Source organism: Podarcis vaucheri (genome assembly GCF_965113315.1).
Source record: "Podarcis vaucheri genome assembly, chromosome: Z".
NCBI classification, from domain to species: Eukaryota; Metazoa; Chordata; class Lepidosauria; order Squamata; family Lacertidae; genus Podarcis; species Podarcis vaucheri.
Genome location: NC_138758.1, coordinates 45,586,971 through 45,609,411, shown reverse-complemented (window position 1 = coordinate 45,609,411; position 22,441 = coordinate 45,586,971). Strand labels below are relative to the sequence as shown.

At 44.2% G+C, this 22,441-nt stretch overlaps 1 protein-coding gene across 2 annotated transcripts in view; it reads left to right on the top strand.

The window, feature by feature from the left end:
- The first annotated feature begins 640 nt into the window (after positions 1-640).
- Positions 641-22,441, top strand: part of ASTN2 (astrotactin 2) — a 672,988-nt gene continuing 651,187 nt past the window's right edge. For both annotated transcript variants that reach the window (XM_082208795.1, XM_082208796.1), the window contains exon 1: positions 641-1,371. In XM_082208795.1, the coding sequence (XP_082064921.1) occupies positions 813-1,371 (559 nt within the window). In that variant the 5' untranslated portion in view covers positions 641-812. The remainder of the gene's footprint in view (positions 1,372-22,441) is intronic.

Sequence of the window (22,441 nt, the reverse complement as noted above, 5' to 3'; positions counted from 1 at the left end):
GTGTATTGCCTAATTACTAATATCATTACTAATTATTATGATTTTAAAACACATTTGCCTTCTTGTGAGGGGGAGGCATGATACATTACTAATATTAATTATGATTAAACGTCTTTTTCTCTCTCTTGTGTGTATACGTACATCCTAATTACTAATACAGTATCAGAGTATATCTAATTATGATTATTTTTAAACAGGTTTTCTTTCTCGTGTATGGGTGTGAGGGGGAGGCATGATATAAAGCCTAATTACCTAATATTAGTGCCAATTATGATTAAATACATTTTATTTACTTTGTGAATGTGTGTGCGCACACACAGAGCCTAATTACTAATATCATTACTAATGACTATGATTTTAAAACACGTTTCCTCCATCCCTCTCGTGTGTGTGGTGTGTGGAGCCAAGAAGCGGCTAGTCACCCAGACTGCGCTTTAAAGTTGGGACCTGTCGAACGGAGCGTGTTTTCGGGCGGCTCAAAAGTAACTCGCTTTGATTTTTGGAAGCAGGTCGCTTGCGAAGCGGCGGCGGCAGCGTCCAGAACCAGAGCCGGCGCGCGAGGCGGAGCCAAAGCAGCGGCGGCGGCTGCCGAGCTGGGGGGCGGCTGAGTCGGGGGCGGAGCAAGGGCGGGGAGGAGGCAGGCGAGGCAGGCTGTGCCCGGCAGGCGAGTCGCTCGCGTCGGCTGCTGCTGCTGCTGCTGCGACGTCCTCCTGCTCTCTCTCGCTCCTTCTCTCTCTCGCTCCCTTGCTCCCTTCTCGCTCCCCGGGTCCGAGCCACCTCCTCGCGCGCCCCGCGCCCCTCTCCGCTCGGGCATGGCAGCCCCTCGCCCCTTGCTGCTCCGCCGCCGCCGCCTCCTCCTGTTCCTGCCCGCCGCTTGCTCTTCCCCATCGGCGGCCGCCGCTGCGCCCGCCGCCTCGGCTTCCTTCTCTTCGTCGCCTCCGCCGCTGCTGCCGCTGCTGCTCCTGCTGACCAGCGGGCCGGGCCCTTCGGCGGGGGCGGCCGCGAGAGTAGAACCGGGCGGAGGAGCTGGCGGAGCCGGCGGGAGGAGCGGCGGAGCTGGCGGCGGCAGCCCGTGTCGGGAGAAGACGGTGACGGTGTCTACTCTGCCGGTGCTGAGGGAGAGCGACGTCGCCTGGAGCAGCGGCGGCGGCGGGAGCAGGAGCCCCCCGGTCGGTTCATCCTCGGCAGCGGCGGCCCCGGCTGCCGATTCTTCCTCTTCGTCGTCGTCTTCCTCGGCTGCTGCCGCCGCCTCACCGGGCTCGTCGCCTCCCGCGGACTCGCGGCTGCTGCTCTTCGTACGGACCGAGCTGCCCGGGCGCGTAGCTGTGCAGGACGACTTGGACAACACCGAGCTTCCCTTCTTCACGCTGGGTAAGGTGGCGGGGGAAAGCGACCCACAACTTGGATGGGTGGGAGGGGAAAAGGGTAGTGGGGTGGGGTGTTTGCCTAGAGGTGCCTCCGTCCTGCTCTCTTCGCCTTCTTTGTGGGAATTTATATCTGCCTGTCGGGAGCTCCTGCAAAAGTTGTTAGGCGACCCCCTGGGGTGCGGGAGGGGGGAGAGAGAAGCATCTCTTTCTCCCCCCCCTTCCCCGCAATTTATGGAGGTAGCGCATGCGACCCCTGGGATGGGGCAAAAAAGAGCTCCTCTGCTTTTTGTGGGATTTCTTTCTTTTCTATCTATCTGGTGCTGCAAAAGTAGTTAGGCGACCCCCTGGGATGGGGAGAGAAAGATGCTTTCTACCCCAAATTTGTGGGCATGAAGAGACTACCGAGGTCGCACATAGGACCCCCTGGATAGAGAAAGAAAGACTCCCACATCCCTGTATTGTGGGGATTTATATCTATCTATATCCTCAGGGTAGGGATATAAATAAGCTTTCCTTTCTCCCCACCCCTCCAATTTTTTGTGGGCATGAAGAGAGTATGGAGGTAGTACAAACACATACGACCCTCAGGATGATGCAAGAAACACATCCCTCCTAGGGGTGGGGGCATAAAAGGAACTGCAAAGATTGCCCCCCACCTTCCTCCTCCCATTGGGTTGAGGGTAGAAAGGGATGCATTCCCCCTGACCCCTTGGTGAGCATGGAGGGTGTGTAAAGGGTAGATGGGTTTGCCCTCATGACCACACACAATATGGGGATAGAAAGAAGTGTCCCCTCCTTATGGGTGTAGCAGGAGTACAACACCCCCAAAAGGGGGGGTGTAGAAAGGTGCCCACAAAGGGGTTGCTCCCTCCTTTGGGGGCATGCTGGGAGTAGAACATGGATGCCCGCTGCCTCCACTTTTTTGAGCCTGGAGAGCTGAAAAGGTGCTCCTCTTGGCATGAGGAGGCAGCAAAGAAAGGCAGGCATACCCCCCTCCCACCCAGAAGGGGTGGAGGGGGGTGCTGACACCCCCCCCCCAGTGAGGGAAAGCAAAGTAGAAGGGTGGAAAGAGATCTGCCTGCTTTCCCTGAAATGTCTCTTGGGGAGGAGGGTGTAGTGTGCTACCATTACTTACTCCAGGTGCTGTACAACTGAAAAAACAAGAACAAGTCCTTTGCGAGTTACTTGCAACTGAATGTTCAGAGAGGGAGTAGGTGATGTCTGGAGCGAGGTGAGCAAAAATGTATAGCAAATGTGAGGTTTACTCCACAGAACTGCAGGTGCTCCTTGAAAGGATGGACTGGAATGGGGATGTGAGATGTAGTGGATGACGGTGCCTGGTGTTGCGCTAGGTGCTGTGCATCTTAAATATAAGAACATGCACTTGCTAACAGCTTATTGGAATGGCTTCAGCTACACAGATAAATAATATTCCTGTAACAGCTTATTGGCTAACACACTGGGGAGCAGGTGCCCAATTGTCCCGTGATGGTTGGGGAATGTGGTGGGGAGTGCAAGGCTTACCATACATGAGTTGTGACTTTTCTACCCCCAACTTTCCCAGTGGGAACACACATTGGAAGATAGGTAGGCTTATCTCGTCTCCATGTGAGTAGGCATTGGAACAGTGGGCAAGATATTGTGCATTAATATTGTGCCGGGAATTGTAAAAAATTAAAAGCAGCCAATTCCCTGCGTTGTTGCATACAAAAATTTGCCCACTAGGTCTAGGAGAGAGACCCTACTTTGGGGGTGGGGTTGCAAGTTTACTATGATGGGTTGCAAAAGAGATTCCCCATGGGCACACTTACTGGGAATGGGAGAAGATCATAAGTAGTGAATGCCCAGCACATAGGATAAATGGATTTGTGCGTGGGGATAACACAAGGGAAGGCATGGGGTATTGAATGGCAGGAAGCATTATATGTGCATTTAGGCAGGCGAGAACAAGATTCAGCAGAGTGGGCGGGAGGGCAGTGGCATATATTAGAAAAACCATTCAGGAGGTACAGTAGGTGGCCAGATGAAGGAATTGTGTACACTGGTGAGTAGAATAGGAGAAGGGCATGTCTTGAAATGGTGCGTTGGAGGGATGCTCATGTGCTGATGGCTGGAAGGATGCAGTGCTGTGTTTCTGGTTTCACAGACAAGAAGCTTTTTGGAGAAGAAGGGCATTGGATGAAGAATATGTTTCACATGGCAATGGACGGTTCAGTAGAAGGAGACACTGGGCCAGGGTGACCCTTCTGTGGATTGAAGGGAGCACACCATAGCACAGTAGCGAGGGGTGGGTAGGTAGGTGGTGGGACACAGAGTGAGAGATAGTATAGAAATGAAATACTAAATAATAATAATATTGATAATAATACTCACTGACAGGTGAAGAGGATGCTTTGGAATACTGCATCAGGGTTTAATCAAACCTAAAGTGATGGAGAACCAGTTGCAGATGTTCCTTAGATAAAGTGAGGCATTGATAGGAATGGGTAGGTTTGGGAAGAAGTGATGATAACAGCTGTGGAACAGCTCGCTGCAGCAATTTCTTTGGCAGGAAAGAAGGAGATGATGTACTAGGATGCAATGTGCAAAGTACCAGTCATGAGAATGTCCTGGGAATGGACGTGAATGCATAATATGATGGCCTTGTGGGGTAGTATACCAGGCATGGAGGTTAATCAGGTAGGGAAAGAGCCAGTTGCAGACTACAGCAGGAGAAAGGGGGCTGAGATCCAAGACCTACGGTAGTGTAGGAGGAGCTGTGTGTGTAGATTGGGAGGGGTGGGAAGAGAGGAGGAGTTATCTTGAACATTTTTGGGACTATGGGAATTTTTTCTAGGTTGCGAGGGCTAGTCCAGGTTAGGAAGCATAAAAAAACCTAAATTAAAATGTTGCGCAGCTTGTCTGCATTAGATTGTATCAATAGTCTATAAGCATTTTAAACTTTTTCTTTACTTAGGGGAAACTAGCCACGTTAAAAGATGTGTAATGTGATTATTATTTTTCTTTTATGTTTGCTAGGATTTTATAAATAAATAATAATAAGTTTTGTTTAAAAAAGAATATATTTTGCCACTTGAACAACCTGTCATGTACATTTGGAAAATCTTGCGGTGGATCTAAATAAATAGTACTCAGAATAAGGGAGGTAAATGCAAGTTTGCTGTGCTCTGGAGAGTGGCAGAGGGTGGGATGGAATGTGGATTGGTGGTGGTGGTAAGGGAGTGTCTTTGCAACGAAATATTGGTGGCACCACCATGGACCAAAGCAGAATGACTGAGAACTGTGGAGCGGGTAGGCATTGAGGGTCAGGAGAAGGGTGACTGTGCTCCAGTGAGTGAGAATGTTATGAAAGGTGATTCTTAGATGTGTGGCCTGGAGGCTTGCTTCAGTTGAGGTTGGTGTATAGGGGAACAATAATGAGACTTGTTTGGTTGGTATTCTGTAGTATATGAATAGGATTCTAAGCACGTGTTTGACCTACAGTTGCTCTAGGCAACAGTGGAGAGGCTGGGATAACTGCTGGCAAAGCTGCTGGACAACTTGTTCTTCAAGTTGCTATCCCTGGTTTCTGGTTTCTTCTGCTCCTGGTTAGGACAACTAAGAGTGCTAACACTATTGATTGACTGTTAATGATTTGGCTTATGTCTTATTTCTGTTCATGGGGGGGGGGGAGAGAGAGAGAGAGAGAGAGAGAGAGAATGCCTTGGGCAGAAACAAGTTTTGTCAATATGATTTCCATACAGTTTCCAGAGCTTTGCGATGGGTTCATTTGGAGATGCTAAGCGGTTTATGGGTTTTCTTGCCATCTCCTATTCCTCCCTTGCAGTGTGTGCTGGACTGAGTAAATTGTCATTTCCATCCCTCAAGGATTGTTACCTTTGTCCCTGTGGATGTTTAAATATAGGCCACATCTTCAAATGGAAAGTATCTTCCCTCTTCCCTGCCCCCTTTCCAAGCTGCCAAACACTTTGAATTTTGTAAAAAGACATTCTTTATGCTGAGGCAGGAGTCTCTTTAGTGCTGCTGTCACTTTGCTGTGGCTTGATTTCCTTCTCTTGCAATTGATAGCTTAATTATCTTTTAGTGCTTTGTAATTTCCCCCCTTCCCTTCTTCTGCTTCCTGGTGTGTTCCATGTCCCCCTCCTTTCTGTTCTCTTCGCCTGGTTTTGGAACAAGATCTGCAAACCTGCCCAGTATCTCTTGCTTTGGAGGAAACTCTCCTCATCTCCAGCGTGGCAGATGGCATCCTTAAAAGACTCTGTTTCGAAGCTGAATGGTGGAGTATGAGAGTTGCGCAAAGCAAAGGCTTTGTTCTAATAAGCATCTTGTATATAAATATTTTGTTCTGATTATTCTCATTCTAGTTGTCATGGTCTGTCACTTGAGTGTCTCTGTGTGTTTGCTCCAAGCTTCTAAGGTTCTCTCTAGTCTAGTGGGAAGAAGAGAAAGGAACAAACGTCTGTCATCCTGTGTATACCTTGTTGCTCTTTTGCTCTAACATGGTGTGTTCTTGCCAGGCCTTGTCAAGGTTGTCGTGTGTATCATAGCTAACTTGTTATCCTCACTAAAAGTAAACTGTTTAGAATTCTGCATCCAGAAGCAGGCAGGCTCTCTGCTTTGGCAGAACAGCAAAGGCAGTCTGTTGATCTCCACACAGCTCCTCTTTTATCTACCAGCTTCTTCCCCTCACTGACGCTTCAAAACCTTGCTATAATTTGTGGATCTGCTTGGCTTTGTGCTGCCACTGATTGGTGCTTAACTAGCTGTGGTTGTGAGACCCCCTCACATGTCTTGCATAAACTTAAATGTGTCAGGCTGTTGTGTAGGTACACATATATGCCTGAAGTACAGCTGTCCTAGGCAGTCTTTAGATCACTGGCTTAGTTTTGTTTAAAGCATTTTTTTTCTTTGATCAGGGAAAGTATAATGCTGATGAAAAATACAGATTTCTCCACACTGGGGTCCTTTTAACCCTTCCCCAGTGAATTTAAATGCTGTTTTGTTTTGTTTTTACTTTAAAATAATACAAAAATTGCCAAGTAGAACTTTCTATTGAATGTATTTCTCTCACTAAAAGCACAATTTTATACTCTCAGTTACACTGGGTGATGAGGTTGCAGGATTTGGTGAAAGACCCGTCACGCTGGTTGAAGTGGATTGAGTACAGTGGTACCTTGGGTTACAGACGCTTCAGTTACAGACGCTTCAGGTTACAGACTCTACTAACCCAGAAATAGTACCTCAGGTTAAGAATTTTGCTTCAGGATGAGAACAGAAATCGTGCTGCGGCTGCACGGCGGCAGCAGGAGGCCCCATTAGCTAAAGCGGAACCTCAGGTTAAGAACAGTTTCAGGTTAAGAACTGACCTCCAGAACGAATTAAGTTCTTAACCTGAGGTACCACTGTATGCTGCTTCTGTGAAAGATACACCAGAGGCTGACCAAATTAGTAGGGTTGCGGGCAGCACTAGGGTCTACCCTAACTCCTCTAATCATGGCCAGTGCACTGGACCTGGAGTAAATCGTTGCCCTCTTACAAACTTCAGCAGAAAGGATATTAGCAGCTCCTGCATTGAGGGCCACCCCACCCAAGACATCACAACAGAGCAACTTTGCACATAGTCACAGCACTCTACCACCATTGGTGTAGCCGGGGGGGGGGGTAGGGGGACAGCTGCCCCCACTAAATCAAGTAAATCAATAATAAATACTTAAATAACTGAGGTTTTTACCCCCTCCCTAATATAAAGGCAGCCTCCTAACAGAAATCCTGGCTACACGCATTCTAAAAAGGTAAAGGTAAAGGACCCCTGACAGTTAGGTCCAGTCGCAGATGACTCTGGGGTTGTGGCGCTCATCTCGCTTTATTGGCCAAGGGAGCCAATGTTTGTCCACAGACAGTTTTTCTGGGTCGTGTGGCCAGCATGACTAAGCCACTTCATTGCCATTTCTGCTGTTGCTAAGAGAAAAATGAGGTTTTTTGATACATAGGTTTTACTCGGAGTAGATCCATTAAAATGAATACATATAAGTTAGTTGCATTCATTAATTTCAGTAAGTCTGCTCTGAGTAGGACCAACATTGAATACAACTAGCATTTGGAATTCACCATTCACCAGGTGCGTTACATGCCTGAGAACTGCTCAAATATGACCAAACTAAGCTTTCCGGTCGCTTGCTTTGCACCTGAGCCGTCTGTGAGAAGTGGAGAAACTTCTTTGTTTCCCGACCTCAGCACCACCTGATCCCTGCCCGGCTTGCTTCAGAAAGACTGTTTTAGAACACTAATGTCTCAACAAATGAAACTGACTTGTAGAAAATGTAACTTGAAAAAAGAGACATTGCACATACTTTTGTAAACCAATAAATCTTTAATAAAAATACATTAAAAAAAGGAAAGAAAGAAAGACTTCTTTCAGCCTTTCTCAACCTGTGGGTCCCCAGATGTTGTTGAACTACAACTCACATCACTCCTAGCTAGCAAGGCCAGAGCTCAGCGATGATGGGAGTTGTAGTCCAACAACATCTGGGGACCCACAGGTTGAGAACCGCTGGTAGATGCTGGATGAGAAGCGAAGGGGGTGGGTGTGAAACTCTGAGCAGAGGTGACTCCCTGCCCATCCACCAGAGTCGCATGGTCGGCTGTCTTGGGTAGCTGCCTGGTGGGAGCAAAGAGGAGCTGTGGTGTTTATGATGATTAGGGCAAGCAAGAGGAGGTGGTGGGGAAGAGCAAGCAGCTGCCTTTTCCCTCCCTCTGTCCCTCCCTCGGTCCCTTTGTCTCCATCAGTCTTGGTCTCACCTCGCTCATATCCACTGAGAGAAGGGTAGACCTTGCCTGTGTAGAGACACCAGTCCCACAGGGCTCAGACTCGCTCTTTCCTCAAATAGTTGTGAAACTCACCCCACGCTCCTCCCCACAGCCTGTCTTCCTTGAACCTGCCAGAGGGATGGGCTTTGCTGCTGGAGCAGATTTTGTTGGGAGGAGGGGGAGACCCTGAAAGGAGCGGAGAAGAAGATGAGAAATTGGCAGTGTGAGCAGCAACTGTGTGTCTGCTTTGCTTGTTATATGTGTGTGAGAGATAGAAGAAGCCAATAGCAGCACTGCCTGCTTGCTTGCCTGCCTGTTTTAAGGGCTGAACTGAGGAGGGGGAGGCTCCAGTAAGCAGTTTAACCCTCGCCTGTGCAGCATTCAGCCAGCCCTGATCGGCCAGACAATTTTTGAACAGGGGATACGCAGAACACATAATAAAAAACGCAGTTAGGAAAATGACCAACATCAACAGGGAGAGTCTATTCCAGAAATGGACTAACATTTTGGAGCACAGAATAGCAGGTGCATTTGATTTTTCATGTTTGTCCACAGAATTAATACTCAAACATTGGCATGTAGTATCAGTAGTATTGAACTTTATTTGGATCACAAACCAGCATAAGATGAAACATACGGATAAACTGTACACATAAGACTTAAAACAGGTAAGGGATAAAAACTAATAATTAAAAGGTGATTATACCATCGTTGTTGTTGTTGTTGTTTAGTCATTTAGTCGTGTCCAACGCTTTGTGACCCCATGGACCAGAGCATGCCAGGCACTCCTGTTTTCCACTGCCTCCCGCAGTTTGGTCAAACTCATGCTGGTAGCTTTGAGAACACTGCCCAACCATCTTGACCTCTGTTGTCTCCTTCTCCTTGTGCCCTCAATCTTTCCCAACATCAGGGTCTTTTCCAGGGAGTCTTCTCTTCTCATGAGGTGGCCAAAGTATTGGAGCCTTAGCTTCACAATCTGTCCTTCCAGTGAGCACTCAGGGCTGATTTCCTTCAGAATGGATAGGTCTGATCTTCTTGCAGTCCATGGGGGGACTGCTGTCACCATCTGCAGTGATCATGGAGCCCAAGAAAGTAAAGTAAAATCGCTCACTGTCTCCATTTCTCCCCCTTCTACTTGCCAGGAGGTGATGGGCCCAGTGGCCATGATCTTCGTTTTTTTTGATGTTGAGCTTCAGACCATATTTTGCGCTCTCCTCTTTCATCCTCATGAAGAGGTTCTTTAATTCCTCCTCACTTTCTTCCATCACTTTGTGTCATCTGCATATCTGAGGTTGTTGATTTTTCTTCCGGCAATCTTAATTCTGGCTTGGGATTCATCCATTCCAGCTTTTCACATTATGTATTCTGCATATAAGTTAAATAAGCAGGGAGACAATATACAGCCTTGTTGTACTCCTTTCCCAATTTTGAACCAATCAGTTGTTCCATATCCAGTTCTAACTGTAGCTTCCTGTCCCACATAAAGGTTTTTCAGGAGACAGATGAGGTGATCAGGCACTCCCATTCCTTTAAGAACTTGCCATAGTTTGCTGTGGTCCACACAGTTCAAAGGCTTTTGCGTAGTCAATGAAGCACAAGTAGATGTATTTCTTGAACTCTCTAGCTGTCTCCATAATCCAGCGCATGTTTGCAATTTTGTCTCTGGTTCCTCTGCCCCTTTGAAATCCAGCTTCTACTTCTAGGAGTTCTCGGGCCACATACAGCTTAAGTCTGCCTTGTAGAATTTTAAACATAACCTTATTATACCATGCATCACTCAAAAAGATAAAGACAAGGACAAATGGTTAAAGCGAATATAAGGGAAAGAATGTAAAGGAGCACAGGTCTTGCATTTTGGACCTTCAGTTTAGGCCTAGTTTGTGGCACAAACCATCCTTTGACGAATATCCATCATGGCAGCGCAAAATCTGGCAACTGAGTATGTAACATCTGGGTTTTTATCTTGAAGTAGTATGGAGGTATAAAGCTGTTCTGTACAACCTGGAAATTTATGTAGTACAGTCATAACTTGGATCCCGAACGTCTTGTGAGTCAAACATTTTGGCTCTCAAATGCTGCAAACCCAGAAGTGAGTGTTCCGGTTTGGGAACATTATTTGGAACCTGAACGTCCAACATGGCTTCCACAGCTTGCAATTGACTTCAGCCAATCAGAAGTCATGCCTTGGTTTCTGAACATTTTGGAAGTTGAATGGACTTCCGGAACAGATTCCATTCAACTTCTGAGGTACGACTGTATAGGCAAGATGAACCTCACACGTGTATATTATTAGCAGTGAAAAAAGGCATGTTCTGTTGTTTCCAGTTGCCCTGAGCCACATGGGCATTTTCTCTCCTCATACAGCATCTTCCTAAAGAGGCCTTTCTGGATGGCTGAAGGGAGGGCCTGGCGATGGGCCAGAGTGAAAGCCCTTTGTTGTTTCGGAATTTCAAGGTTGGTATTAGGTATTTGGGAGGTGAGGTGTCTTCCGGTTTCACTGGTTAAAAATTTCAAGGACCTGGCTAGATCTGCTTGGCATTTTGTATCTTCCATGCAGTATTTAGTAGTGTTTTTTTGGGGCTGGTTCATACCCCATTTCGAGGATAAAGCAGATTTGGGGGACTTGGGGGTGAAAGGCAAAAGTGGGCAGAACAACAAATTTACTTTTGTACAGCAGGCTAGTTTCTACACACTTGAACATAGCCCTCTTTATTTTTCATCCAAGTGAGCAAGAGTTCAAGGAGATACTCCAGCCAGGCAAATGTACTCAATGAGGGTGTAAAGCTGCATTGGTAATGGATATGACCTGAGAAGAGGGTGTAGCCCAGGTGTGGAGAGAGTCCTGATGACCAAACAGAGACTTGGAGACCACATTTGGCCATATCCTAAATTTGCCAGTCTCTTTTCAGAGGCACCCCCATCACAATCTGTTGTTGTTGTTGCTGCTGCTGCTGTTTGCATATAAAGAAAAACATGACCCATCCTAGACTGGAGTGAAATCTGTCTACTAATCAGGATCACTTTAGACTTATTCTCTACCCACAGGCATTAGGGGGGAAAGAGAGAGCTGCAATTATCCTCCACGTTTCAGAATAACATTGTGCTGATTCTGTTATGTGTGAAGCAGCCCTAAGCCTGACTGCATATGATCTAGCTTGCTTGTTACTAGGAAGCATGAAATGGCAGGCTGAGGTTGTCGTCCTGATTCCAAGAACTTGTGTGCTTGCCACATTAAACTAATAAGACTTGAATCTGTGGGGACTGGGTTGCTTAGCCCGATGCAAAGAAATGCAGTTTCCTGGAGAATAACAGGAACATCGCTTTAGAAAACAGCATCAGCTATTGCTGCCCTTGCAGTTGAGAGAAATTCCTGTGCCAGCGTTTAGAGTCAGTCTTCTATAAATGTGCGCTGGCCATCACTACATCTTCTGTGAGTGTATGGAAGGAAAAAAAGCCCACTCCCATTTGTTTGTTTCCACATGATGCAAATTCTATGATTGTTCATCTTATCTGCATGAAAAGAATGGTTAGGGAACTTTTTTTTCTGAATTCCTCTGATGTCATCTGTTAGCAACCACTTATCATTAATGGTCAGGGCTGAAACCAATAATGGGCAGTGCACAAGCTTTTCTCTGTTTACTCTCTCTGCCCTACGCCTTCCCTTGCCACCTTCTTGAAATTAGGCCAAAAACTGCAAGTTCCCCATTTCTGCTTTTCAAATAAAATGTCCCATATATTGAAACTTGTCTTCCAAGGGGGGTTGCTCTTGCCCACAAACATTTTGGTTGCCCTTTTCTGTATTTTCCCCAACTTTACAATAACCTTTTTGAGATGTGAACAGAATTGTGCGCAGTATTCCAAGTGTGGTTGCAACATAAGTTTGTATGAAGGCATTGCAATATTGGCTGTTTTATTTCTAGTCTCTTTGATCCCTATCATGGAATTTTCCTTTTTTTCACAGCTGCCAGCAGACACTGGGATGCTTTTGTTGAGGTAGCCATTACAACCCCAAGAACCTTTTACTGATCAGCCCACTGTCAGCTCAAAGTTTTAAGATGCATTACTTATATTTATTGTGCATTGAACTGCATTTCTCATTTTATGCCCATTCATATGTTTTAGAGAAGTCCTTATAGGGTGTGACCCAATCAGTTTGTACCAACATTAATATTTTTGTGCCCTCCCCAAAGTCAGCTGCATGCTGGCACACATAAACATACCCACACCACATCCCAGCTTAGTATTGCAGGGAAAGTAGAAATAAGATTTCTTTTTAGTGTACAAAAGTAAGTGCAACAATCCAAGCATTACCTCTTGCTGTCTTGGTCTAGGATGCAAATAATTGATGACATGTCCTTTAGGGGCATCAATCATACCTTAACTCATAGCTGTAACTGTTGAAAAGTTATGACAGTTCTTTTTACTCATCACATGTCAGAGAAGTATTTTAGCCCACTAGGGGGTGTTGGTGACTGGATGGAAATGCTTCTACAAGAAGTTTTCAGCACTGAATTTGGCTTACAGTAGTTTTAAAATTTTTATTTTTAAGTAGCCTGTATGAGTGTGGGGATAATTATTCCAGCTACCCATCAGAGCCCAAAAATAGCTTTGTGGATTTGTTTGCATGATTACTGCAGGGGATCTCTGTCAGAAAACCCTGCTCCCGACTTCGTTTTCTTAGTCTCCTGGGAGCTGTTAAAATACATATGTGGTCAGCCTTTTTTGCCCATGGAATCAGCAGCTTTCTGTGTTCTCCATAAACTTGCCTCTCTGTTCTGCCCTATCTTAGTGTGGCTCCAATAAAAGAAATGTTCACACTGTACATTGGAGAAACAAACTTTGTTCACTCCGTTTTGAGTTCATACCAAAAAGTGTGCTTTTGTTAGGTAGATGTAAGAGACTGCTCCCCTCCCCATAAATGCTTATAGATGTTTCCTGTAGCTCAGGATGCACTGATATCTTGCAGCGCATATCTTTTTTCTATCTTTTGTCATTTTCATCACCATAAAAGACTGCTGGCTCTGATCTTTAGACCTTTTATATGAGAAGGTCTCTACTCTTTCAAATATATATCGTAATTTTGTCGGCAGCCATAATATTTCTTTCGTATTATTCTGTACCTACCTTATGTTCCATCTCATTTTCTTGAACTGTGAAATGCTAGGTTAGCAGAGCAGAATGTGAGTGTGTCACCAGCTTGCATGGGTGTGGTAAGGGTGTTTATCAATAAATTCACTTTGTAAATTAAAGGTAAATTTTCTGGGCTTGAATTCTACTGTGTTGCGCAAGGACAGCCTTCTGTCCTTTTAGGGTTGTTATCTGATATGAGTTGATGATCTGATAAGAGTGAGTATAGGAAAGGTTTTCACAAGGGGCTGAATCCCTGACATAGAACTATACTACATCGCCAGTCAAGTACGCCACATATTCCCTTACATTCTAGAGGATGAGACAAAACAGTGGGTACACTTGGAAAGAGACATATTTGAAAACACACCCACCACACCATACCCATTCCTCTCAAACAAACTAAGGAAAATTCCCACAACATTAAACTGGTTCACGAAGACCATGCTTAAAGCATAGAAGGAACAAGTAGGCAAACTGTCCCCAATCCCATCCCCACTATTCCCCTTGGTTCGGCATCCACTATGCAGCACAAAACCTCCAGGTAAAAACCTGGCAAGCCAACAGCACAAGAAATACAAGACAAATTAAGGGACACCCAAATACCCTGGCTAACACACCACCAATTTCATGCCCTCTTAAACAATCCAGTTGTAAAAGCAGCAGCAACTAGATCCTTAACCACCTTTGAAAACCTTCTCCCAACAACAAAGGAACAAGACAAGGGGATGGTATCCATAATATATAAAATATTGCTCCAAAGCCCCACAAACTCCCTCAGTGCAATCAAAAAGCATGACATAGGCTATGAAATTTACCCCACCCAATGAACTGGAATGTGATCTAATCCTCCCTTTAAATCCATCTCAGCCAAAAGAAGGGAACCCATGCTGAAACTCACATACAGATGGTACTTAACACCACAGAAACTGGTGATACACCCAGGAACTTCACCAAAATGTTGGAGAAGCTCCACCTCCACAGGCACATACCTCCACATGTGGTGGGAATGCCCCAGAATCCAACCCTTCTGAACAACAGTCCTACAAGAGATATGCAAAATAACTAAAAAAGGATTAGAACTCACCCTAGAACTGGCCCTACTGAACAGTTTCCAAGATCATAATGACCACTCACATTACAAAGAGCTTATAACCCACCTACTTTCAGCAGTCAGAAGCCTCATAGCCAGACACCGGAGAGCCCTGTCAGGAGTGAACATAGACAACTGGTACCAAGTCATATGGGAAACAGCCTTATTAGAAAAAACTAACAAAAAATTGAGACTGACACGGGGGCAAATAGAAGAGGATGCCTTCATCCCAGTATGGCTCCCCTTTATCACATACACAGTCCAACAAGACAACAGCAAGAACCCACCAACAACATATGAATGAATTTGTCTTACTTGACCCAACAAGCCTCCCCCCCAATGCAAACAAAACCCACCGCAGACAACCAACCTCACCCTGCCCCCCAATACCTCTCACTATCAAGGAAATTTAACAATCAAATAGAAAGAGAACCTACCCAGTTGACTCTGACACTCCCCCCATTAAGTAGAAGAATATAAGCTTTACCACCACCCCACCACCCCTCTTCTCTTCCCAATCTTACACTGCATACAACACTAATGTCTCACAACAAATGTAACTGATCTGTAGAAAACACAACCTGAAAAGAGACAACACACTTACTTTTGTAAACTAAGAAAACCTTTAACAAAAATTATTTTTGCAAACAACAAGGGACTGAATGCAATGATGCAGATACAGATTTCCATTTGCACAATGGAACCTGCCTTTCCTCTCCTCTACCTGTGCACCTTCACAATCTGCGCTGGAGGGCCTTCCACTCCATGAGAGCAGATTTATAGAATTCATTTATTTTTCAAAAACTTAACTAGCAAATGCAATAAAATGCAACAAATGAACAAGTACGTTGAAGCACAGAAAAGGTGCTTCAATGTATAATACAATGCAGAAATACAACGAATAATAATAATGCAGAAATACAATGTAGAAGAAGGCACAATTTATTTCATTCAGTAAATCCCTCTATAGTCCTCTGTGTGTTTGTGGTGGTTTTCTTGTATGGTTGTCATGGCATATATAGGAAAGAAGAGGAGGCCAAGATGCATAAAAAGTCAGTGGGTCTGAAGCTGGCTAGTCAGTTTTTCTGCTAACACAGCATTCCAAATATGGGCATTCCAAGAGCCAAGGGTTAGCCCTTCAACAGAACACAATACCTGACAATTTCTAATTGTGCTATAAGACAAACTATTTTTCATGACTTACATTCTAATTAAGATTGCCTCTGGAGAAGGTTTTGAGGGTGGGGTGGGGCTGAAGGGGAGAAAAAGGAGAAGTTTGACTGTGCAAGAAGAAGTTGGTTATACTAGTAGAACAACACGTTGGCTTACGACCCATGGGTAGTATTAAATATGCAGAATAGTAGGTAAGTAAACTCAATGTTTAAACTGACTCCAGACAGAAGATTAGATGGACCTCTCATTAATTTGGATTCAAACAACTGCACAAATATTTCTCCATGGCTAAAGGAACTTTTGGCAGCATCCAACCAAGTTCTGTTCCAAGTAGATCAACTGAAATGTGGGCAGAGAGTTGTTACACTCAGTTCCTGCTCATCACCTCCCCAAATGAGGCATCTGGTTTGCCATTGTGAGTTCAGGATGCTGGACTATATAGACCTTTAGCCTGATCCAGCATACTCTCTTATGTTCTTAAAAATATACGAAGCTCGGTATTATTTGGCAACCACTGTACCTTAAAAGATTCAGCACTGAATCCTAGCACTCCTGCTAGGGAACTGAGTGACTTCAGCTGAAAATTACAAACAAGGACAAAATTACAAACCTTGTAGTAGAGGAGGGAACACTCTTGGACACGCAACTCCATTGGTACAGCTCTTCAGACACAGGAATACATTATTTATAATTATATGCCATGAAGAGTCAAAGGCCTCTAGGGCTTTTGCCTGTTCCTGCAAGCTATTCTAATGTTCTTATTATGGCTACAACCCTTTGTGCTTCTTAAACAGTGACCAAGTGGCATTTGCTTTTCAGAAAACTTTGAATTGAATATTTTTTATACTGGTGTAAATTGATAGAGACCTGATTAAGCATATTTCATTGACATATTTAGCATATATGTTTATATGTATATGTATATATGCACATAGACAGCTCTTACTGTCAGAAAGTTTTTCTGTATGTTTAGTCAGAATCTCCTTTCTTGTAACTTGAAGCCATTGGTTCAAGTCCTACTGCCTAGAGCAGAAGAAAACCAGATTGTTCCCTCTGCCATGTGACAGCCCTTGAGATATTTGAAGATGGTTTCATATCTCCTCTCAATCTCCTCTTTTCCAGGCTAAACATACCTAGCTCCTTTAAGTACTCCTCATAAGGCTTAATTTCCAGACCCTCGATCCTCTTGCTTGCCCTCCTCTGCACACATTTTAGCTTCTCAACATTCTTCTTAAATTGCGGTGCCCAGAATTGGACATAGTATTCCAGGTGTGGCCTGCCCAAGGCAGAATAGAGTGTTACTATGACTTTCCTTAGTCGGGACACTTTACTTCTGTTGATGCAGGCTAGCATAGTGTTTTGGGTTTTGTTTTTTAAATTGATTTTTTAAAAAATAAACTTACAACAAAAAACAATTCAAAATCCAAATATCGAGATCACTCTGAATCTCCTGACTTCCCCCCATCCCTTCCATGCGTCCTATTGATAATATTTTCCAACTGCATATCAATACTTCTCCGATTTTTTTTTTTTTGTCTTTCTAAATTATCTATACATTCCGTTACAAGTGTGGTTAAAATCCTGCCAATGTTTTAACCTGCTTACAATGATCTCGTGTATATAAATTATAAACTTTCCCCATTCTTTTTAGAAGTTCTTGTCTTCTTGATTTCTGAACTTCCCAGTTAATTTTGCCATTTCAGCGTAGTCACAATTTTTAATTGTTTTTTATGATTTTATTTTAAAAATGTACTTCTTTAACACTTCTATGTTTGCTACCCTGGATATCTTTGAGAGGAGGCGGGTAGCTCAGTTGGTTAGAGTGTGGTCCTAACAAGGCTAAGGTTGCTGTTTCGAATTAATCGCCATAAGAGACAGCTGCATGTTCCTGCATTGCAGAGGGCTGGACGAGATGTGTTGGGAGACATTCTGCACAGAAACATGTGTATACCTTTAAGAAGTTTCTGTAAGCTCTTGGTTAATTGGTTGCAGCTGGCCGTGGCTACAAAAGGAAAAAAGCTGCAGTTTGTACTCTGCCTGCAGGAAAAACACCCAGAAGTTTTGCTGTTTGTTGTTTTGTAATAAAGTCTTCGTTTTAGTTTGGTTTTACACCTGTCTCATGGTGTCACACAGTCTGTTCTCTGCCACCAGTTGAAAATCCCCCTCCAATAAGATGATCCTCAGGTTCCCTTCCAACTCTGTCATTTTATGAGGTAAAGCTTCTATGATAGAAAGGTTGAAAATAAGTCAAATCCATAAATAAATAAATAGGTTGTTTGGATCCAGACCTTTTTCAGGCTCCTTTTTTCCTTCAATATTTCCACTTGTGCACAGAGTAAAAATCCTGAAAACTGTATTGAAAGGAGATCAAGACAATCAACTATTCCACTATGAAAACATCTTCAGATTTTACAGCTTTGCAATTTGGGAATTACTGTTCCTCCTTCATCTCCTAAAAAAGGTAAAGGTAAAGGACCCCTGACAGTTAAGCCCAGTTGCAAACGATTCAGGGGTTGTGATGCTCATCTCGCTTTACTGTCTGAGGGAGCCGACGTTTGTCCGCAGACAGCTTCAGCGTCATGTGACCAGCATGACTAAGCCACTTCTGGCAAAACTAGAGTACCACATGGAAACACCGTTTACCCTTCCTGCCAGAGCGGTACCTATTTATCTACTTGCACTTTGACATGCTTTTGAACTGCTAGGTTGGCAGGAGCAGGGACTGAGTAATGGGAGCTCACTCCGTCGTGAGGATTCGAACCACCGACCTTCTGATCGGCAAGCCCAAGAGGCTCAGTGGTTTAGACCACAGTGCCACCCATGACCTTTTATCTCCTTAGATGGTAGCTATAATCTGCAAATTCTTAACACAAGTCTGACTTGTGCACAGATCTATGAAATAGCCTGTTTGTTTTATAAATTTAGATTTCATGGATCTGTCCAGGAATCTGACTATTTCCCCCTGGTTTGCAATTGTTTTTATATCCTTGAATGCAGATACCAAAATGACCTACACAGCTGCATTTTGTGAACTTAATCACTAGATTGTGTGGGTTAGGAAAGGGTGCAGGTTGGAGCTTTCTTAAAACGAAAAGATAAAATACAGTGGTACCTCTGATTGCGAATGGGATCCGTTCCGGAGGCCCGTTCGCAACATGGAAAGCCCGCAACCTGAAGTGCTGTATCTGCGCAGGTGCGCGGCTTGATTTGGCGCTTGTGTGCATGCGCAAAGCGCGATTGGCGAAACCTGGAAGTAACGTAAGATGAAGCAAACATAACATGAGGTATGACTGTAGCTGGTAAGATCTGAATTTGCATAATTTCTTCTTTCTGCATATCATTTTTGTGTCATGTCTGCTATGTTGTTAGCAACTACAGTGGTACCTTGGGTTACATACACTTCAGGTTACAGACTCCACTAACCCAGAAATATTACCTTGGGTTAAGCACTTTGCTTCAGGATGAGAACAGAAATCGTGCTCCGGCAATGTGGTGGCAGTGGGAGGCCCCATTAGCTAAAGTGGCTCTTCAGCTTAAGAACAGTTACAGGTTAAGAATGGACCTCTGGAACGAATTAAGTACTAAACCCTAGGTACCACTGTACATTAAACAGAGATCTGCCTTGAGTGCTGTGGTGGAAGAGCAGTAAATAAAAATGTACACGAATAACTGCAAATGTGTGTTTGATCAGCCCCTGTTGTGCTCTGAAGCAAACTTGGCTTCTTCAGTGCAGAAGCTGGTTCACAACCAGTGCTATTTTTCTAGAAAAAGAGGTGCCGGAACTCACCATGAACGTCTTCCTTGTTCACTTACAATGGCAATGGTGCCCACCTGATAGATACTTCCGGCAAGTTCCAGCTGAAAAGAAAGCCCTGTTCCCAACTATTGTTTTTGCTAGGGCATCCCTCAAAGGACACAGATTTTGTTACTTGGGTATAAAAAAGCTCAGAATTTGTGCCCCAAATAGTACCATTAACATAATTGTTTCCATTGGATATGACCAAAATAGTCATATCAAGTAGAGTAGCGAGCTTCCAGACTGAAGAGCACTTGCCTCCCACAGAACAGAACGAATCCTGCTGAGCAAAACTACTGAAGGGAAATTGTGATGGAAGCAAGACACAGCCTGAGAACTCCCTGTGGTGGGAATTGAGTTAATGTCTCCCGAGTCAAAGGATGAGGTGCTCTCGCTTTTGAGGGAACCTGCCAACACGCAGGAGTCATTCTGTCAGCATGCATGCCTTTGGTCTTTCCAACAGTGTCACAGTGTCGGGCACTGAGCTATGTCTACTTACATTCACACTGAGGGGAATAAAGGAAATAAGGAACAGATTCTGATTCTGGTTTGAATCATTTTGTTGAAAATAAGGGTCGGACTCAAACTGGTTGGTTGGCAATGGTGGTCTGCTTCTTCTTTGTAGACTACCATCTTTGTAGACTACCATTTTTTACCGATAGCATGTCTAATTTGCACAATCAAGACACAAACTACTTTCTTAAAAGCATCAGTGAAATAGATGACTATTCTCATTTACAGACAGGAAGGAAAGGAATTCTGTAGAGCAGTCAGTAGGAGCATTCTGTGAATGGTATAGTGGGCTCACCTGATCTCCTTTTGGTTGTGTCACTGCTGCTTACCTTGAGGTAGAGGTGTGAGGCAAAATTGAGGTCAATGCTCTGCCATTGCAGAGGTGGGAGTTTTGGATTTGCTTCTGCTGGTGCATTTGTACTGCACCACACTTGCTGTTACTTCTGTCCTTCCCCTCTGCCTCCTGGTAGGCAGCAGTGATGTGAACAGAGGTTAGGTGAGTGTCCCCATGCAACCATGCTGTCCACTACTACTTCTGTGGATGTAGATAAAGGTAGAATATAAGCTTTGCAGTTTGACTAAACTGAGTTTGACTAAACAGCGGGAGGCAGTAGAAGACAGGAGTGCCTGGCATGCTCTGGTCCATGGGGTCACGAAGAGTCAGACACGACTAAACGACCAAACAACAACAACAACAACAACAACATAAGCTTTGCAGAGAGGCAGTTGCAGACTGAAGCCCTGACATCTCTAGGAAGGGGTGCAAAAGGCTTGTAGCTGAAATTATAAGAGAGGTGCTACCAGTTGGTACTGTATATAGTCTAGGCATAGGGAGCCTTCCCTTCCTCACCTATTGGCCATGACTGGGAATTGGAATCTGACAATGTCTGGGCAGCCAAAGTTTTCCCACTGCTAGTGTAGACAATACCAACGGTCTGATTCACTATTAAGACAGCTTCTGCATTGGGAGGGGGGCAATTCTTCTGAAGGTGCATGCTATCAGAACATGGTCTGAGGAAACTTGGTTAGTGCAGTGGACAGGCATTTTAGTATAGTGTGCCACCATTAGCAAATCTCCACTTGGCCACTAAGACATAAGTGAGGCCATTGTTGGGGCGATGCAGGAGCATGCATACCCCTAAACATTTTGTCAGTCTTTGTGGTTTTGTCCATTTACTGTATTTATTTCCCCCGATTTGAACTATAAAATGGTGATTCCCCCCCCTAAACATTTTTTAAAGAAAAAAAGCACTGAGTGAGGCAATTCTTCTGTTGAAGGGAAATTATGTTTTCAGTATCCAAAGTGCAACATTTAGCTAGCATATCTGTTGCAATTGTGGCTGTGTGACATTTAATTGCACTAGTGTCACAAGGCCTAGTGCAAGGTCTATTAATGATGCAATCACCTCACTCCCCCCAACATTTGTGTACCTTTCCTTGGGAATTTAGAAAGCTTATTTGGCTATTCTCTCCCCTCCCCCCAGCAGTTCCTACTATTTCGTAAATGCTAGCCTCTTGCCTTTTAAAATTAATTATCTTTGTTTGCTTTTCCTCTCCGCCTCTGTAATGTGCATCTCCATCTTTCACCCCACCCCCACTGCCAAGTGGTGAATGGAGGTAGGTTATTCACACCTTGTTAATCTGACCTTTAATCCTTTCATTTATGTCAGGGCCTGGAAATTGTGATACTGGAAAAGTGTGGTTCATAGTTTTTGGGGGGGCGAAGTGGTGATGATGATATCAGTCAGTCATTTCACTTGTATCATTTTGTTTGCTCTGGACACTATACTTCTGTTGATGCAGCCTAAAATAGCAAAATAAAAAAAAATTCCTTCCAGTAGCACCTTAAAGACCAACTAAGTTAGTTCTTGGTATGAGCTTTCGTGTGCATGCACACTTCTTCAGATAATAGCAGTAGGTGTTTTTTTTGCTGCTATATCACACCATTGACTCATGTTAAGATTCTTAATCTCAGGGTTGGGGGTTTGAACACCACATTGGGCAAAATATTCCTGCATTGCCGGGGTTTGACTAGATGCAGTTCTAGGATTCTGTCATGAAAAAAATGTTTAAAATGACATTTGTAAAAACAAAACAGAAGCATTTCTGTTAGGGATTCTAGGACAAGACCTGCCAAGAAAAATAAAGAACTTATTTATGTATGCTACAACAGCGGCAAGAGTTTTGATAGCACAAGGATGGAAAGAATAAGGAAATCCCAATGAAAGAACAGTGGCAAGAAAAATGGATGAGTTATGCAGAACTGGCTAAATTGACAAACAAACTGTGGGACAAGGACAGCTGTGACTTTAAGGAAGGATGGGAGCTTTTTACAAATTATCTAAAAAGACAACAAAATGAGCAAAATGAACTGGACTCCTTGGCAGGGTTTGAATAAACATACATAAATTTATCGGTTGATAACATGATAAATAGCAGTTATGGGCCACAGGTATGAAGTTTACGGCATGTAATGCCTTAAGAGAGAATATTATGAAAATGATATACAGGTGGTACATGACCCCAGTCAAGCTTGCAAAAATCTATCATTTGCCCGACAATAAA